This window comes from Oratosquilla oratoria, chromosome 27, assembly GCF_046742065.1.
Source record: "Oratosquilla oratoria isolate Oo_2021 chromosome 27, ASM4674206v1, whole genome shotgun sequence".
Taxonomy (NCBI): domain Eukaryota; kingdom Metazoa; phylum Arthropoda; class Malacostraca; order Stomatopoda; family Squillidae; genus Oratosquilla; species Oratosquilla oratoria.
The window spans coordinates 29904813-29919290 of NC_134803.1; the positions used below are offsets into that span (position 1 = coordinate 29904813).

A 14478-nucleotide genomic window follows, 5' to 3' on the forward strand; every position below is an offset into this window, starting at 1 on the left:
ATATGGAGCTGCCTAGTGTAGGCCTTATGGTCTCTTGCAGTCTCCTTCATTCTCATGTTCTTATGTAATTATGAAAACATGGAAGTCCTTGATAGAGACGACTTATTAAATTGGGATAGAAGAAAAACAAGGGGACAAGAAGAGAAACTCAAAAAGGACAGTTATAGAAGAGACAAACAGAGAGAGAGAGAGAGAGAGAGAGAGAGAGAGAGAGAGAGAGAGAGAGAGAGAGAGAGAGAGAGAGAGAGAGAGAAAATTCCACATAGAGTGGTGGTCGTCTGGAACAAATTGGATGAAACAATAGTGTGTGCAAGCACCATACATGAATTTAAGAACAAACTAGATGTTGCGAGATACAAAGATGGGTCATCACAAGCATAGGTCCCCTTCCTGTATAATACAACTAGGTAAATACATACATACATACATATATATATATATATATAAAACCAAAAAGATACAAATTAAATCACAATACTCACTCCTCCATAACCTTGGCCACATATGGTAGATGCATTTCAATGCTGTGTTCATCTTCATCTGCCGAGGAGCTCATAGATTCAAAGTGATCTGTAGCATACAACTCATCGTACACTGATGGCAAAAAGAAAGAAAAGATAAACAAATTTGTATTTTGAGCTAAACTCTTTCACTGTGCACTCCAGGTCAAAATCACCTATGGAAACCAAGAACATATTGTGGTGGGAGGGTAGGGAAAGAGGAAAATGGAGAGAAGTGAAAAAAGAAAGAAAGAAAAAAAAGAGAGAGAGAGAGAGAGAGAAAAGGGAGAGAAAGATAAAAGGGAGGGAGAGAGAGAGAGAGAGAGAAAAGGAAGAGAGAGAGAGAAAGGGAGAGAGAAAATAGAGAGAGAAAAGAGGGAGAGAGAGAAAAAAGAGAGAGAAAAAAGGGAAAGAAAAATGGGAGAGAAAAAAGGGGGAGAGAAAAAATGGAGAGAGAAAAAAGATAAAGAGAGAGAGAGAAAAGAGAGAAAAAAGGGAGAGAGGGAGAAAAAAAGGAGAGAGAGAGAGAAAATAGGGAGGAAGAGAAAAGAAAAGGAGGGAAAAGGAAAAAAGGGAGGGAAAGAGAAAAAAGGGAGAGAAAGGAAAAAAGAGAGAGGGAGAGGAAGAAGGAAGAGGGGAGTGGGGGGAAAGAGAGGAAGAAAGAGAGTAATAGGAAAAAAGATAGAGAAAGAATTATGCAACAGATTAGAAGAGAGATAGAGATACAGACATATAGGGAGAGAGAGATAAAGACAGAGAAAGAAATTTTATACAGTATATTCCAAAGCTGAAAGGGCAAAATACAGGTGAGAATGGAGAGTGGTTCCATTTGGATGGCAAAATGACAGACCAAATTGATTCTTTCATGCCCACTCTGAATATTTATCAAGTAGATGAAGGGAAAGAGGAGGGAGTTTGTCATATATTCAAATAGTGGGAGTAAACTGTTGTGCTCTGCTGTGGAGGTGCTGTCTTCCTGCACTGTCTCTGACCTGAGCAAAAGTGGTAGGGAGCAGTGATGACCCTTCGTCCATAAGGAACTATGATGGAAGGGACAACAATTTTTTTTTTTTTTTTTTTTAATGGGCGTGGAATGGGTGTAAGGTGGGTATACATTTTGCTTTAACCCCCCTTAAAAGGGGAAAGGGCATTTTAGTATAAGTATGCTTGTATGTAAATATCAAAGTATCATATTTCATCATGAAATATCCTTTGTACTGAAATATCAAAATACATTCTTGCATCGATAATACTTGTGAAAGGGAAGGAGTTGAATAACACATCTTATATCCTCACATGAAACACCCATTTGATGCAAAACAGAGTATTAAAACTAATTATGCAAATAAGGCAGAGTAAACACCATTTGAAAATAAAGTTTGATCTGAATATTCAATGTTTTACCTGAAAAATTTTCAAGCAAAGGGATAAAGAATACAAACTCTAGGTAGAATCCTCAGGCAGGGATAGAAAGGGGCATATCAGGTATGGGGAAAGGACGGGGAGGGGATGGAGATGGAACAGGGAAGGGATGAGGAAGGGACAGGGAGAGAATGGGGAAGGGATGGAGAAGGCACAGGGATGGGATGGGGATGGTATTTAAAATATGACACATTTCTTCATTTGAATATTCAAGTTGACCGTCAGGAGACAATAGTGGACTTATGTGATTCCTAATAACCTATTTATCTCTAATATAACTATAGAATTCTCTGGGGTTCTCTTTGGATTTATCAAGGATTTTCATTTTGTATTGTTGTTTTCATTTTTTTATTGTCTTTTTCAAATCTTTCTGTATTATTACATAACTTCGATAGTCATTAGATGCACCCAAGCACTTCTATTTCTTATAAGCCTATCTCTTTTTAGCAATAATTTTTTCAGTTTCTTTTTCAAGCCATTTTGGGCGAGCCTGATTTGGGGGGTGTCTGTCCTTGAACGGGATGTAAGTATGAATCATCTTAGTAAGCATATTTTGAAATATCTCCCACATCTGATCTACAGGTCTTTCACTTAATTTTACCTCCCAATCTGTAAGCTTAAGCTCCTGACATAGTCCTATATCTTGTGGGCTCTTTTACATGCCGAACTAAGTAATTGTCACCAAGAAAATCTATCGATGGACTACCTATATGACCATGATCAAGGGGCATATAATCAGTGCCAGTAAAACTGAAATCACCCATTATCAACAAGTCCCGGCTGCAGAAACTAGACAGTTCTTGAAACAATAGTTTGTTGTCTGCTAATAATATTTTTGGTCTATATATTACACCTACATTCATTTTTTGTCCAAATGTTTGGGTTAATTCTACCCACAAACTATCATATGCATCCTGTTTCACTTTCTCTAAAACACAGGTATGAACATTGCTTTTAATGTACAACAAAACACCCCTATCTGAGGAAAGGATGGGAAAGGGATGGGGAAGGGACAGGGAAAATGTTGTGGGAGGTCACATGTATGTGGTAGCTTAAGGATGGCCCTTCAAAATCTTTTTCACTACAGGAAATACATGAATTACGGAGGATGCAATGTTGAACATTCCCTTACTGTTGTATAATATTTGATCCTTGACTAACCACTGTTTCCAGACACTTCCTTCTTATCCTGTTAGTTCCACATATAATTGACTCAACCTTATTCCAGTCTATCATGTGGCTAGTGTTATCCTGGTGTGTTACATATGTATTTGGGGTGGCAATGTTCCAAATGTCATTGCAATATTCATGAATGCAAGTTGTTAGATCATATTTTGTTTCACAATGTATAATAATACATCCTTTGCATGAAATCTTGTAGACACCAACATTGATGTCCTTTTCATAATTTTTCTTTCTCACTTTGGTAAATTCTTTTGCTATTTTGCTGCCTTGGCATACCACTTCCATAGTATTAGCTTTGAGCAAATGACCAAGAGTTGTGACAGTCACTGGTCAGTGGTATAATCCTAGTGGCTGGTTCACTGTGTTGATCATATCTGTCCTTTTACTTTTTTTTGCCATTCTCTTGCTCTATTTAATGACAAACTCTGGGAACTTCACTTTGATAAATATTTCTTGGATATATTAGCATTCTTCATCAACATATTCAGGCCTGCAAACACTGCTCCTCCTGAGGTTTCTATATAGTTAGTTTGTATTTCTCATCTCTTTTCTTGAAAAAGGCTACATCAAGCAAAACTTTGTACTTTCAATAAAACCTTCATCCTCATATGGTGTTTACCCTGACTAAACTGTCTACAGCAGCCATTTTCAAACATTTAGAAATAAAGCAAACAAATACCAACACATTACAAGAAACAGTAATATCTAATAATATACGGGAAAAAACACAGCACTTACCCCGTTGGTCGATTGTGAGGTCAAAAAGTGGGGTGCGGTATTTGGTGAAGCCAGACAGAGCACATCCTGCTAGACGAACATGATGGGATGGCCCAAGGATAAACACACGTTTCCTAATAGAGAAACCAAATATAACTTTCCTGCTAAGTGATTTTGTTTTCACCCAATCAGCTATCTACAGAGCAAGGTGGGTAGGTATGGGAAAGTAAAATAAAATTATATACACTGATTCCCTTGGGAAATTTAAAGTCACCAATGTGAACCTTAAATTACTTCCTTTAAATCTTTATTCTCCATAAAACTATCATCTAGAGGAGAGTTCAACAACCCCTGGCTTTTGTGCCAGACTTTGCACTTAACAGGGTTGACCTTTGCACACTAGGTGAATTTGAAAACTTAGTGTAAAAAAGAAAGAAAAAAAAATTATATATATATATATATATATATATATATATATATATATATATAGAACCACATCAAATATAAACAGAATATGACATGAAATCAAACATAAACAACAATATCAATGAATTAATATTCACCAACATCCCCCCCACATATGTAAGAGTAAGTTGTATATTGAAAAGTGTTGCTGATACAAACTGTACTCTGAATTTTAAACTACTCTCTCTCAATTAGAACCTTTAATCATAATTCTTAAAATATATATATATATATATATATATATATATATATATATATATATATATATATATATATATATATATATATATATATATATAATCTAGAGCAGGCCCTGCCATGCCAGGTGATTCTAAAAATAACAAAATAGTACTGCCACTTCAAATATATATAATGTGACAAAAACTCAAACTAAAACCAAAACATGAAGGAACTAAAAATCATTAGCATCCCTATTCAGTGGCATCCCCATCCCCTTACATGTAACAGTAACTTATAAAAAAAATTTTAAGTGTGGCTATCTCTTGTGTTTAACTGAGGTTTTATTTTTTCTAGTCTTGAAATGGGTCTTTTGCTTGCCTTCTGCTATCTTATCTATTGTTCTATCTCTGGATGGGAACTGGTCTATGTCAAAGGTTTCTATGTTATATTTTTCACAATATCCTGTGTTCTTGCCAATTTGCATTTTTTGTCTATCTATATACCAAGGGTGTTCCCCCTTATAAGGGAGGTAGCCAAATCAAAAGACATGTACCCACCCCCATCCACTACTCCTTCCTCCCTCTCATCTTAGCTCCTTGTGGATGAAGGGCCATCCTTATCTCCCATCCCCTGCCCTGGATCAGAAGCAATACAGCAAGACACAGTACATCCACACCAAGGCCACTTCACTTAATTGGCACCTCCCCCTCATCCCCTCATGTGGAAAGAGAGATGGAGAGAAATCCCTTTGGGCTGCATTAAAATATTCACACATAACCATTTCCTACCCCCCTGCTTTTTTGTAGTTTATTAATTTAGCCTGTATACTAGTTCTATGGTGAACTTTATTGGGAAGTAGTCTGAGGGGTGGTCATCTATGGTTTCCTATGTTGTTTGTGTTTGTAAAGAGAGAGCACATTGTTATGTCAGGGGATGCTGCTTGTTGGTTATGATGAGGGGGTTGCCTAGCAGGGCAACAGCTACAGTCTAATATAATTAAGGGGACCTACTGCCATATATTCTTATAGTACATTCATGTTAATTCAATTTGCCTGCACATTTTACATGTTTTATGACATTAAATAAATAGCAGGATATGCAAGTTTGAGAATAATTGTTTGATAACCATTTGAAAAAATAAAACAAATGAAATAAAATAAAATTAAATTAAAAATGAAGGCATAAAATAATAGAAATACAGACATCATGAACAACATTTATGGAAGCTCATAATTTCATTTGATTTCTATTACATTTAATATTTTTGCTTATGAAACTCACCTTTGCTTGTACTCTCATCCCACACCTATTTTTTCCCTTTTAAAAATCTCAGCTCCTCATAGATCAGGTCATCCCAGCCCCCTACCTAATGCCTGGGTCAGAAGCAATACAACAAGACACACAGTACCTTCACAGCAAGAGCCATCAGCCAAAGATAGTTTATACCTCATTGCTTCATTTACATGGCAACATTCCCTCCTTGTCCATCCATGAGTAATTAGAAAAAATAAGGAGAAATCCCTTAGGGCAGTGTCAATTTATCATCCATTCACAACCATTCTCCACTCACACCTGTCTCTTGCCCTCCCATCTCTGCTCAACAAACATTCCCCCTTTATACTATGCCCCTTCAGTCAGTCCATTCATTTCATTCTTGGTCTTAATTTCAAGTTCACTCCATCCACTGCTGCCTTCCACACTCTTTTTGTTAGGCTTTCTTAACTTGTTCTTTTTTCATGTATGTAGGTGTATATGTATGTATGTATGTATGTGTATATATATATATATATATATATATATATATATATATATATGTATGTATGTATACAGTGTATATATATATATGTTGTAGTATAAAGTGGAGACAGATGAGTGGAAGGTGGCGAGGGGACGCAGGATGATGCAGGAGTGAATATTCTCTAACATTTCGACGGATGTCTTCCTCAGAGACTACAGACTATCAGATTTTGTGGACATTATATACCCCTGTTCTGGCTCATCTTGCTGGCCGTCTGGGAATGGAGCCCGCTGATTGGCTAATCGTTCCCCATCCCTTGTGAGCTAGCACAGCTAAGGTCATTCTTGCTGTGGGTTGCGCCAGGCTAACATGTCCTTCTCGATGATTGGTGACTGGTCTCGTTGTGATGTGTGACTTCTATGGTTTTTCTTAATCTCTTTCCCAGTCCTTGGTGGAGAACCTCAACGTTATTCCAGTTGGGGAGATATCCGTGTGTATCTACGTGCACCACCAAGGGTATACACATAGCACATGCCGTGGGACTAAGAATCAGAGACATAGTGAGTAAAAATGAGAACAAGAACATCATAAACCAGAACAGCACTGTTTACAAAATTCCATGCAGAGGATGTCCAGCTGCATACTACGGAGAGTCATCGCGTGGCATTGAAAAAAGAGTGTACACTCATGCCTCAATTTAACGGACTAAAAGGGGGGAACACCGGTCCAATATACCCGATTGTCCGAAGTTTCCGATACTACTGTATTTCAACGATTACGTTACGAAAAAATGAGGAATGAACACAGTACGGTACTTTTACTTAAGCACACTATCCAATCTGTTAGTGTAAATACCTGGGATCTGGCCCAAAATTTTCACCCCAAGAGTACCAAGTCCAAAATTTTCATCAACCGAATACTTCAGCGAATATTGGGTAAGTTGTTCCTTTTGTTTACGAATATCAGACACAGTTTGTTTCTTTACTCCATATTCATCACACACCTGCTTCACCGACACTCCGCTTTCCAACTTTTTAATCAACTCAAGCTTCTGTGATACTGTTAAATTGACGCTTTTCCTCTTTTCTACAGGATGTACAGGTGCCATGGTTAAAAAAACTGTTGAATTATTTCACAAACAACACACAAAACAGGGACAAAAAGGTAAAAAAACACGGACCAAACAGCTCCACATGTTCTGGCACAGTTGTAAACAAAGCGACCATAGGTCATCTGGCAGTCAACTGCGGAAACATCGGACCGAGGTATGAGTGTACAAACACAAGAGTGATCTACACCACCACAGAACTCCTTGGTGGTGCACGTAGATACACACGGCCATCTCCCCAACTGGAATAATGTCGAGTTTCTCCACCAAAGACTGGGAAAGAGATTAAGAAAAACTATAGAAGCCGCACATCACAACAAGACCAGTCACCAATCATCGAGGACATGTTAGCCTGGCACGACCCGCAACGAGAATGACCTTAGCTGCGCTAACTCGCAAGGGATGGGGAACGATTAGCCAATCAGTGGGCTCCATTCCCAGATGGCCAGCAAGATGAGCCAGAACGGGGGTATATAATGTCCACAAAATCTGATAGTCTGTAGCCTCTCTGATGAAGACATCCATCGAAACGTTAGAGAATCATATTCACTCCTGCATCATCCTGCGTCCCCTTGCCACCTTCCACTCATATATATATATATATATATATATTTTGAGTTAAGACGACGTTTTCGCAAACAAGCGATATGATGTGAGAATAGTAAACACAGAAGTCTTAGTCTGAGTTTTTTCCTAATTCAACCACCCCTTCATCTCAGCCCCTGCCCTGTCTCCTACTACACTGCTTGGGTTAAAAGCAATGCAGTAAGGCACATCTCTTCCACAGCAGGGCCCAGCAGTCAAAACTAGTTTACTCCCATTTCTTCATTACATGGCAACCAACAATAATAAAATCATACAAATTACTTACACAACAACAGGAGAAACTTGTCTGTATGCATATGCACCAACTGCACCACTGTACTGATACCCTGCATGTCTGAAAAGTAAGAATTACATATAAAAACTATTTGAAAGTTATATATCTTAAGCACAAACTATATATAATCTTAGATTTTTTTGTACTATTACCTAAGGGCTTTTTCCCCTTTATAAGGGAGGTAACCAAGTCAAAAGGCAAGCACCCACTCCCACCCATTCCACTCCCATCCACCACCCTTGCCTTCCTCTCATCTTAGCTCTTAATTGTATTTGTGTACAATTACATACATATAAATGTATATACAGAGCATCCCAAAAATGTATTCACTCTGAGTAATTTCTCATGACACCCTGAACACATACAAATACACACATTTACAGAATTATGAAAAGGATGGAAATTCTTGATAGGGATGACCAGTGGTGGGCAGCAATAAATTTTGCGATAAAGCGATAAATTAGTCCTATAACGATAAAGCGATAAATTTCCAAGATACCTTAAAGCAATAAGCGATTAATCCTGCGATAAATCCAAAAATACTCTATTTTTGCTACTTATGCATATGAAAACCTCTTTTTTACACTTAAAACACCATATCTATTTGCCGCGTAACAATGAGCCTGTAACCTCCCGCCGTAACGGTTTTTCGTCTTCTACTTTCTCGCTGGATTTATCACGGGAAATTTGAAAGCGATAAATATAAGCGATAAATTTTTCTGGTTAAAGCGATATTATCGCTTTACTTATCGCAACGCCCACGACTGGCGATGACCTACTAAAATGGGACAAAAGAAATAAAAGGGGTCAAGAGAAGAACCTTAAGAAAGACAGTTACAGAAGAGATCTGAAAAAATAATAGCTTCCCACACAGAATGATAAATATCTGGAACAAACTGAATGAGGAAACAGTGAATGCTAAAACTATGCATGACTTTAAGAAAAAACTGGATGCGGAAAGATACAATAGTGGGTCAATACAAGCATAGCTCTCTTCCCGCAAAATACAACTAGGTAAATATATACAGTATGTGTGTATATATATATCATATATATATATATATATATACACACACACACACACACACAATGGCTCAGTGGCGGATTGGTAAAGCACTGGCCTCACAAGCCAGAGAACCGGGGTTCGATTCCCCGGCTGGGCGGAGATAAGTTGGGTTTGTCTCCTTTCATGTGTAACCCCTGTTCACCTAGCAGTGAGTAGGTACGGGACGTTAGTCAAGGAGTTGTGACCTTGCTGTCCCGGTGTGTGGTGTGTGAGTTGTCTCAGACCTACCCAGAGATCGGCAAATAATGAGCTCTGAGCTCACTGCCGTAGGGTGGTGTCTGGCTGTCTCGACAGAGACTGCAGCAGATCCGAGGTGAATACACACACACAGTGATAGATACTTGGAACAAATTAGACAAAGAAACAGTGTGTGCAAACACTATTCAAGATTTTAAGAAAAAACTTGATGCTAAGAGATACAATAACACGTCACCACAAGCATAACTCCCTTCCCGTATTATACAACTAGGTAAACAACTATGTAAATACACATATAAAACATTAAGGATGCAAGAGATTAGGTTTGAACTTTGTGTAGATATTGAGAAAAAATACATAAAAATTCTGTACACACTGTGGCTAACTCATATTCAAAGGAACCAACAACAGGTACTTACTTGCCTCTGAGTTAGACACCTGAAAGATTCATCTATCTCTTGTTTAATTTCAAAGCTTATCATCACCCTAATTTCCATTGGAAAGTGCATCCCTGGGGGGCTGGCATTTGGTTTCAGGACTGGGCCCAAAATTTCTATAAATTTTCAGTTCTTTTACATCACAGTTTCAATTAAGAAACCCAACAGCCAGTAACTGCTCCTCTCCTTATACTAGCAGGTGACATAAGGCTTGCAATAATACAACTTCTGGTGTACTTTAACATCTTCACCTCTCAAGAGGAAGGCATAGGTTTCAGACGTACACAGGGGTCAAAAGATTCACTAATGCCACAAGCCATTCCTCTTCCCTTTAAACTTTTGTGTGTATTTACCTAGTTGTATTTTACAGGAAGGGGAGCTATGCTCGTGGTGTCCTGTTTTCATATCTCATTTCATCTAGCCTGTTTTAAAATTTGAGTACTGTTTTTGCACACACATTTTCATCTAACTTGTTCCAAACATCTATTATCCTGTGGGGAAAGCTGTTCTTTTTCAGATATCTTCTATAATTGTCTTTTTTTATTTTCTTTCCATGTCCTCTTGTATCTCTACTATCCCATTTTATTAGATCCTCTCTATCAATAATTTCTATGCCTTTCATGATTCTATAAATAGTTATCAAGTCTCCTCTCTCTCTTCTTTGCTCTAATGTCTGTAGCTCAAGTTCTGCCAGTCTCTCCTCATATGATAGTTCTGAGTGTTGGTGCCAATTTCGTAATTGCTCTTTGTATTCTTTCAAGTTTGGTTATACATTTTTTTTTTTTTTGTATTTAGTGACCACATCTTCACTGCATACTCCAATCTTGGTCTTATCAAAGTGACTAGTATTTTCTTCACCATTTCTTCATCCAGGTATGTAAATGCCATTTTGATTGTTTTTATTAAATAAGTTTCTCCAATTTTTTTTTTTTTTTTTACATGCTTCTCAGGGGACATATTATTCATAATAATGACTCCCAGGTCCTCATTTCCCACTTTTTTAATTTCTTCTTTGCCCAATTTATATGATCCCACTATTCTTTTTTTTGCTTCCAAATTCCATTATACTACACTTCTTAATATTGAATTCCATCTCCCACTTCCTACTCCATTCCCATACTTTATTGAGATCACTCTGCAGTGACTCACAATCTTCTTCAGTGTTCGCTTTTTTCAACAGTTTTGCATCATCCGCAAAGAAGCTCATATAACTTTCAATTCCTTTCTCCATATCATTAATATATATAGCAAACATTATTGGGGTCAGAACTGTTCCTTGTGGAACTCCACTAATCACTTCATCCCAATTAGAATGTTTGTCTCTTATCACCACTCTCATTTTCCTTTCATGCAAGAAGTCTTCCATCCACTTCAGCAGTTTGCCCTGTATTCCTCTGGCAGTTTCTAATTCTCTTTAGCAATTTATGTGGCACCTTATCAAAAGCTTTTTTCAGGTCTAGAAAGGCACAATCCACCCATCCATCTCTTTCTTGCATTTCATCCATTAGTCTTGAATAGAAACATATCAAGTTTGTGACACATGATCTTCCTTGTCTAAATCCAAATTGCCTCGGATTTAGTACACTGTTTTTTTCCAAATGCTATACCCATCTAATTTTGATCATTCTTTCACAAATTTTAGCTACCGTACTTGTAAGAGAGACTGATCTATAGTTAGTAGGGGTCTTCCTTGTTTCCCCCCTTATATATTGGTACTATATTTGCTCTTTTCCAATCTTCTGGAACTTTTCTTTCTCTTCAATGAACTGCTTATTAGACTATGTATTTTGTCTTAGTTTTTTCCTGCATTCTCTCAAAATCCAGTCTGCCATTTCATCTGGACCATGCGATTTTCTAATATCGAGATTACTCAAGTGTTTCATTATTTCATTCCTTGTTACTTCTATCTCTTTCATGGGGGGGACTTTCCCCTCCCACTCGACATCTCTAAGTTGTATGTTCTCCTTCATAAACACTGATTTAAAATGCTTGTTCATAATTTCTGCCATTTCTATTTCCTCTGTGTATTCAAATCCTCATTGTTGTAGTTTCACTAATTCTTGTTTGTTTTTCAGTTTGATGTTTACAAATCTATAAAATAGTTTTGGTTGATCTTTACATTTTTCTATGACATCTTTTTCGTATTTTCTCTTTTTTTCTCTGTATACTTGTACATGTTGATTTCTATTAGTATATATTTTCCATTTTTCAGGTCTTTTGTCTTTCTTCCATTTTATCCAAGCTTTATCCCTTTTGTCTTTTAACTCACTACATCTTTTGTTGTACCAACATTTTACATATCCTTTGTGCTTGTCAGGGAGACCGGTCTGTAATTTGATGGATCTTCCTTGTTTCCTCCCTTATAAATTGGTACAATGTTTGCATTCTTCCAGTCCTGTGGCACCTTTCCTTTTTGAAGTGAGAATTTAATTATATTGTATATTGAGAATTTAATTATATTGTATATTGTAATTATATTGTATCTGTTAATTCCTCCATGCATTCTTGCAGTATCCAATTTGCAATTCCATCTGGACCATGTGATTTTCTGATGTCAAGGGTTTTATTTGGTCGCTGATTTCCTTCTGTGTTACAATTATTTATTTCATTGAGGGGGATATCTCTCTCCTCACAGTTAGGTGAGTTTTCTATTGTGAATACTGATTTGAAGTGGTTGTTCATAATTTCAGCCATTTCAAGTTCTTCTGTATATTTGTATTTACCTTGGTGCTGCTTTTCTATTTCTTGTTTAATCTTCAGTTTGCCATTTACATATCTGTAAAATAGTTTGGGTTCTTCCTTGCATTTTTCTATTTTTTTTTTCCCTTTAGTTTCTCTTTTCATCTCTGCATATTTTTACATGATAATTTCTTAGTTTGATGTACATCAGCCATTTGCTTGTTTTCTTCTTTTTTCCATTTTTTTCAAGCTTTGTCTCTTTTATCCTTAGCCTCACTACATTTTTTGTTGTACCAGCTTTTTATGTATGTTCTTTCCTTTTTTTGTTGTGGTATGTATTTATGAGACGTACAAAGAAAAGAAAAGAGAAGTAAAGCAAAAGGTAAAGGAGGCAAAGAGGAGAGCAGATGTGAAATGGGGTAAGAGTATGACAGAAAATTTTGAAAGTAATAAAAAGATGTTTTGGAAAGAAATTAAGAGAGGAAGAGGAGGCGAATCAAGTAGGGAAGAAAAGGTAAAAGGTGCAGATGGAGAGATGATAATGGAAGAGAAGGCAGTAAGGGGAAGATGGGCAGAATATTTTAGGGAGTTGCTAAATGTGAAGGAGGATAGGGAGGGAAAGATAGCTGCGGTGGGAAATGCGAAGAAAATGAGAGTGATGAGTGAGGAGAATGGAGGAGAAATAAGGAAGGATGAGGTGAAGGCAGTTGTTAAGATGATGAAAGCAGGTAAGGCACCTGGTCTGGATGGATGCCATGCAGAATGTCTGAAAAAGGGAGGTTCAGTGATGGTGGACTGGTTGGTGAGGTTATTTAATGTTTGCTGGAGAGAGGGTAGAGTACTGGAGAAGTGCCTGTATAGTTCCTCTTTACAAGGGAAAAGGGGACAAGTGTGAATGTAGTAGTTTCAGAGGGATTAGCCTATTAAGTGTAGTAGGGAAGGCTTATGGGAGGATCTTGATTGAGAGGATTAGGAGAGGAACAGAAGGAGTAATTGGTGAGGAACAGTGTGGATTTAGGACAGGTAGAGGTTGTGTAGATCAGATCTTTGTGGTAAGACAGATATGTGAGAAAGCTATAGGAAAGGGGAAGGATGTTTTTTGGGCTTTTATGGATCTGGAAAAGGCTTATGATAGGGTAGACAGAAAGGCACTGTGGGAGGTTATGCAGATTTATGGGATAGGAGGAAAGCTTTTGGGAGCTGTCAAGAGTTTTTATGAGAGTAGTAGAGCTTGTGTTAGGATTAGAAATGGAGAGAGTGAGTGGTTTGAAGTAAAGGTGGGACTTCGTCAAGGATGCGTTACGTCGCCCTGGCTGTTCAACTTATACATGGATGGGGTGGTGCGAGAGGTGAATGCAAGGGTAGTGGGTCAGGGATTGGAGATGGTTAAAGAAAATGGAGAAAAGTGGGAGGTGAGCCAGCTGTTGTTTGCGGACGACACTGCGCTTGTGGCAGGGTCGGAGGAGGGATTGAGGAAGCTGGTGGCAGAGTTTGGGAGAGTATGTGATAGAAGAAAGCTAAATATAAATGTAGGCAAAAGTAAGGTGATGAGATGTACAAGGGGTGAAAGTGGCAGTAGACTGGAAGTGAACATTAAGGGAGAGCGACTGGAGGAAGTGGATAGTTTTAGATACTTGGGTGCAAGTGTAGCAGGAAAAGGTGGAGTGAAGGTGGAGGTAGAATGTAGATTGAGAGAAGCGAGTAAATGCCTTGGTGGATTAAAGAGTGTAATGAGGAATAGACATTTAGGAATGGATGCGAAGAGGAGACTGTATGAAGGAGTGATTGTGCCAACAGCACTGTATGGGGCAGAAACGTGGAACATAAGAGAAGAAGAGAGAAGGAGTTTGAATGTGTTTGAGATGAGGTGTCTGAGAAGTATGGTGGGGGTTACTAGGCTGGA

The 14478-nt window shown here is 37.9% G+C and overlaps 1 protein-coding gene across 1 annotated transcript in view; it reads right to left on the reverse strand.

Annotated features, from left to right (window-relative positions):
* LOC143039936 (protein MEMO1) overlaps positions 1-14478 on the reverse strand; it is a 72638-nt gene that overhangs the window by 14931 nt on the left and 43229 nt on the right. Inside the window, exons 3-5 of the mRNA XM_076210384.1 lie at positions 8187-8255; positions 3846-3958; positions 483-594 (exon numbers count right to left, since the gene is read on the reverse strand). Of these exons, the coding sequence (XP_076066499.1) occupies positions 483-594; positions 3846-3958; positions 8187-8255 (294 nt within the window). The remainder of the gene's footprint in view (positions 1-482; positions 595-3845; positions 3959-8186; positions 8256-14478) is intronic.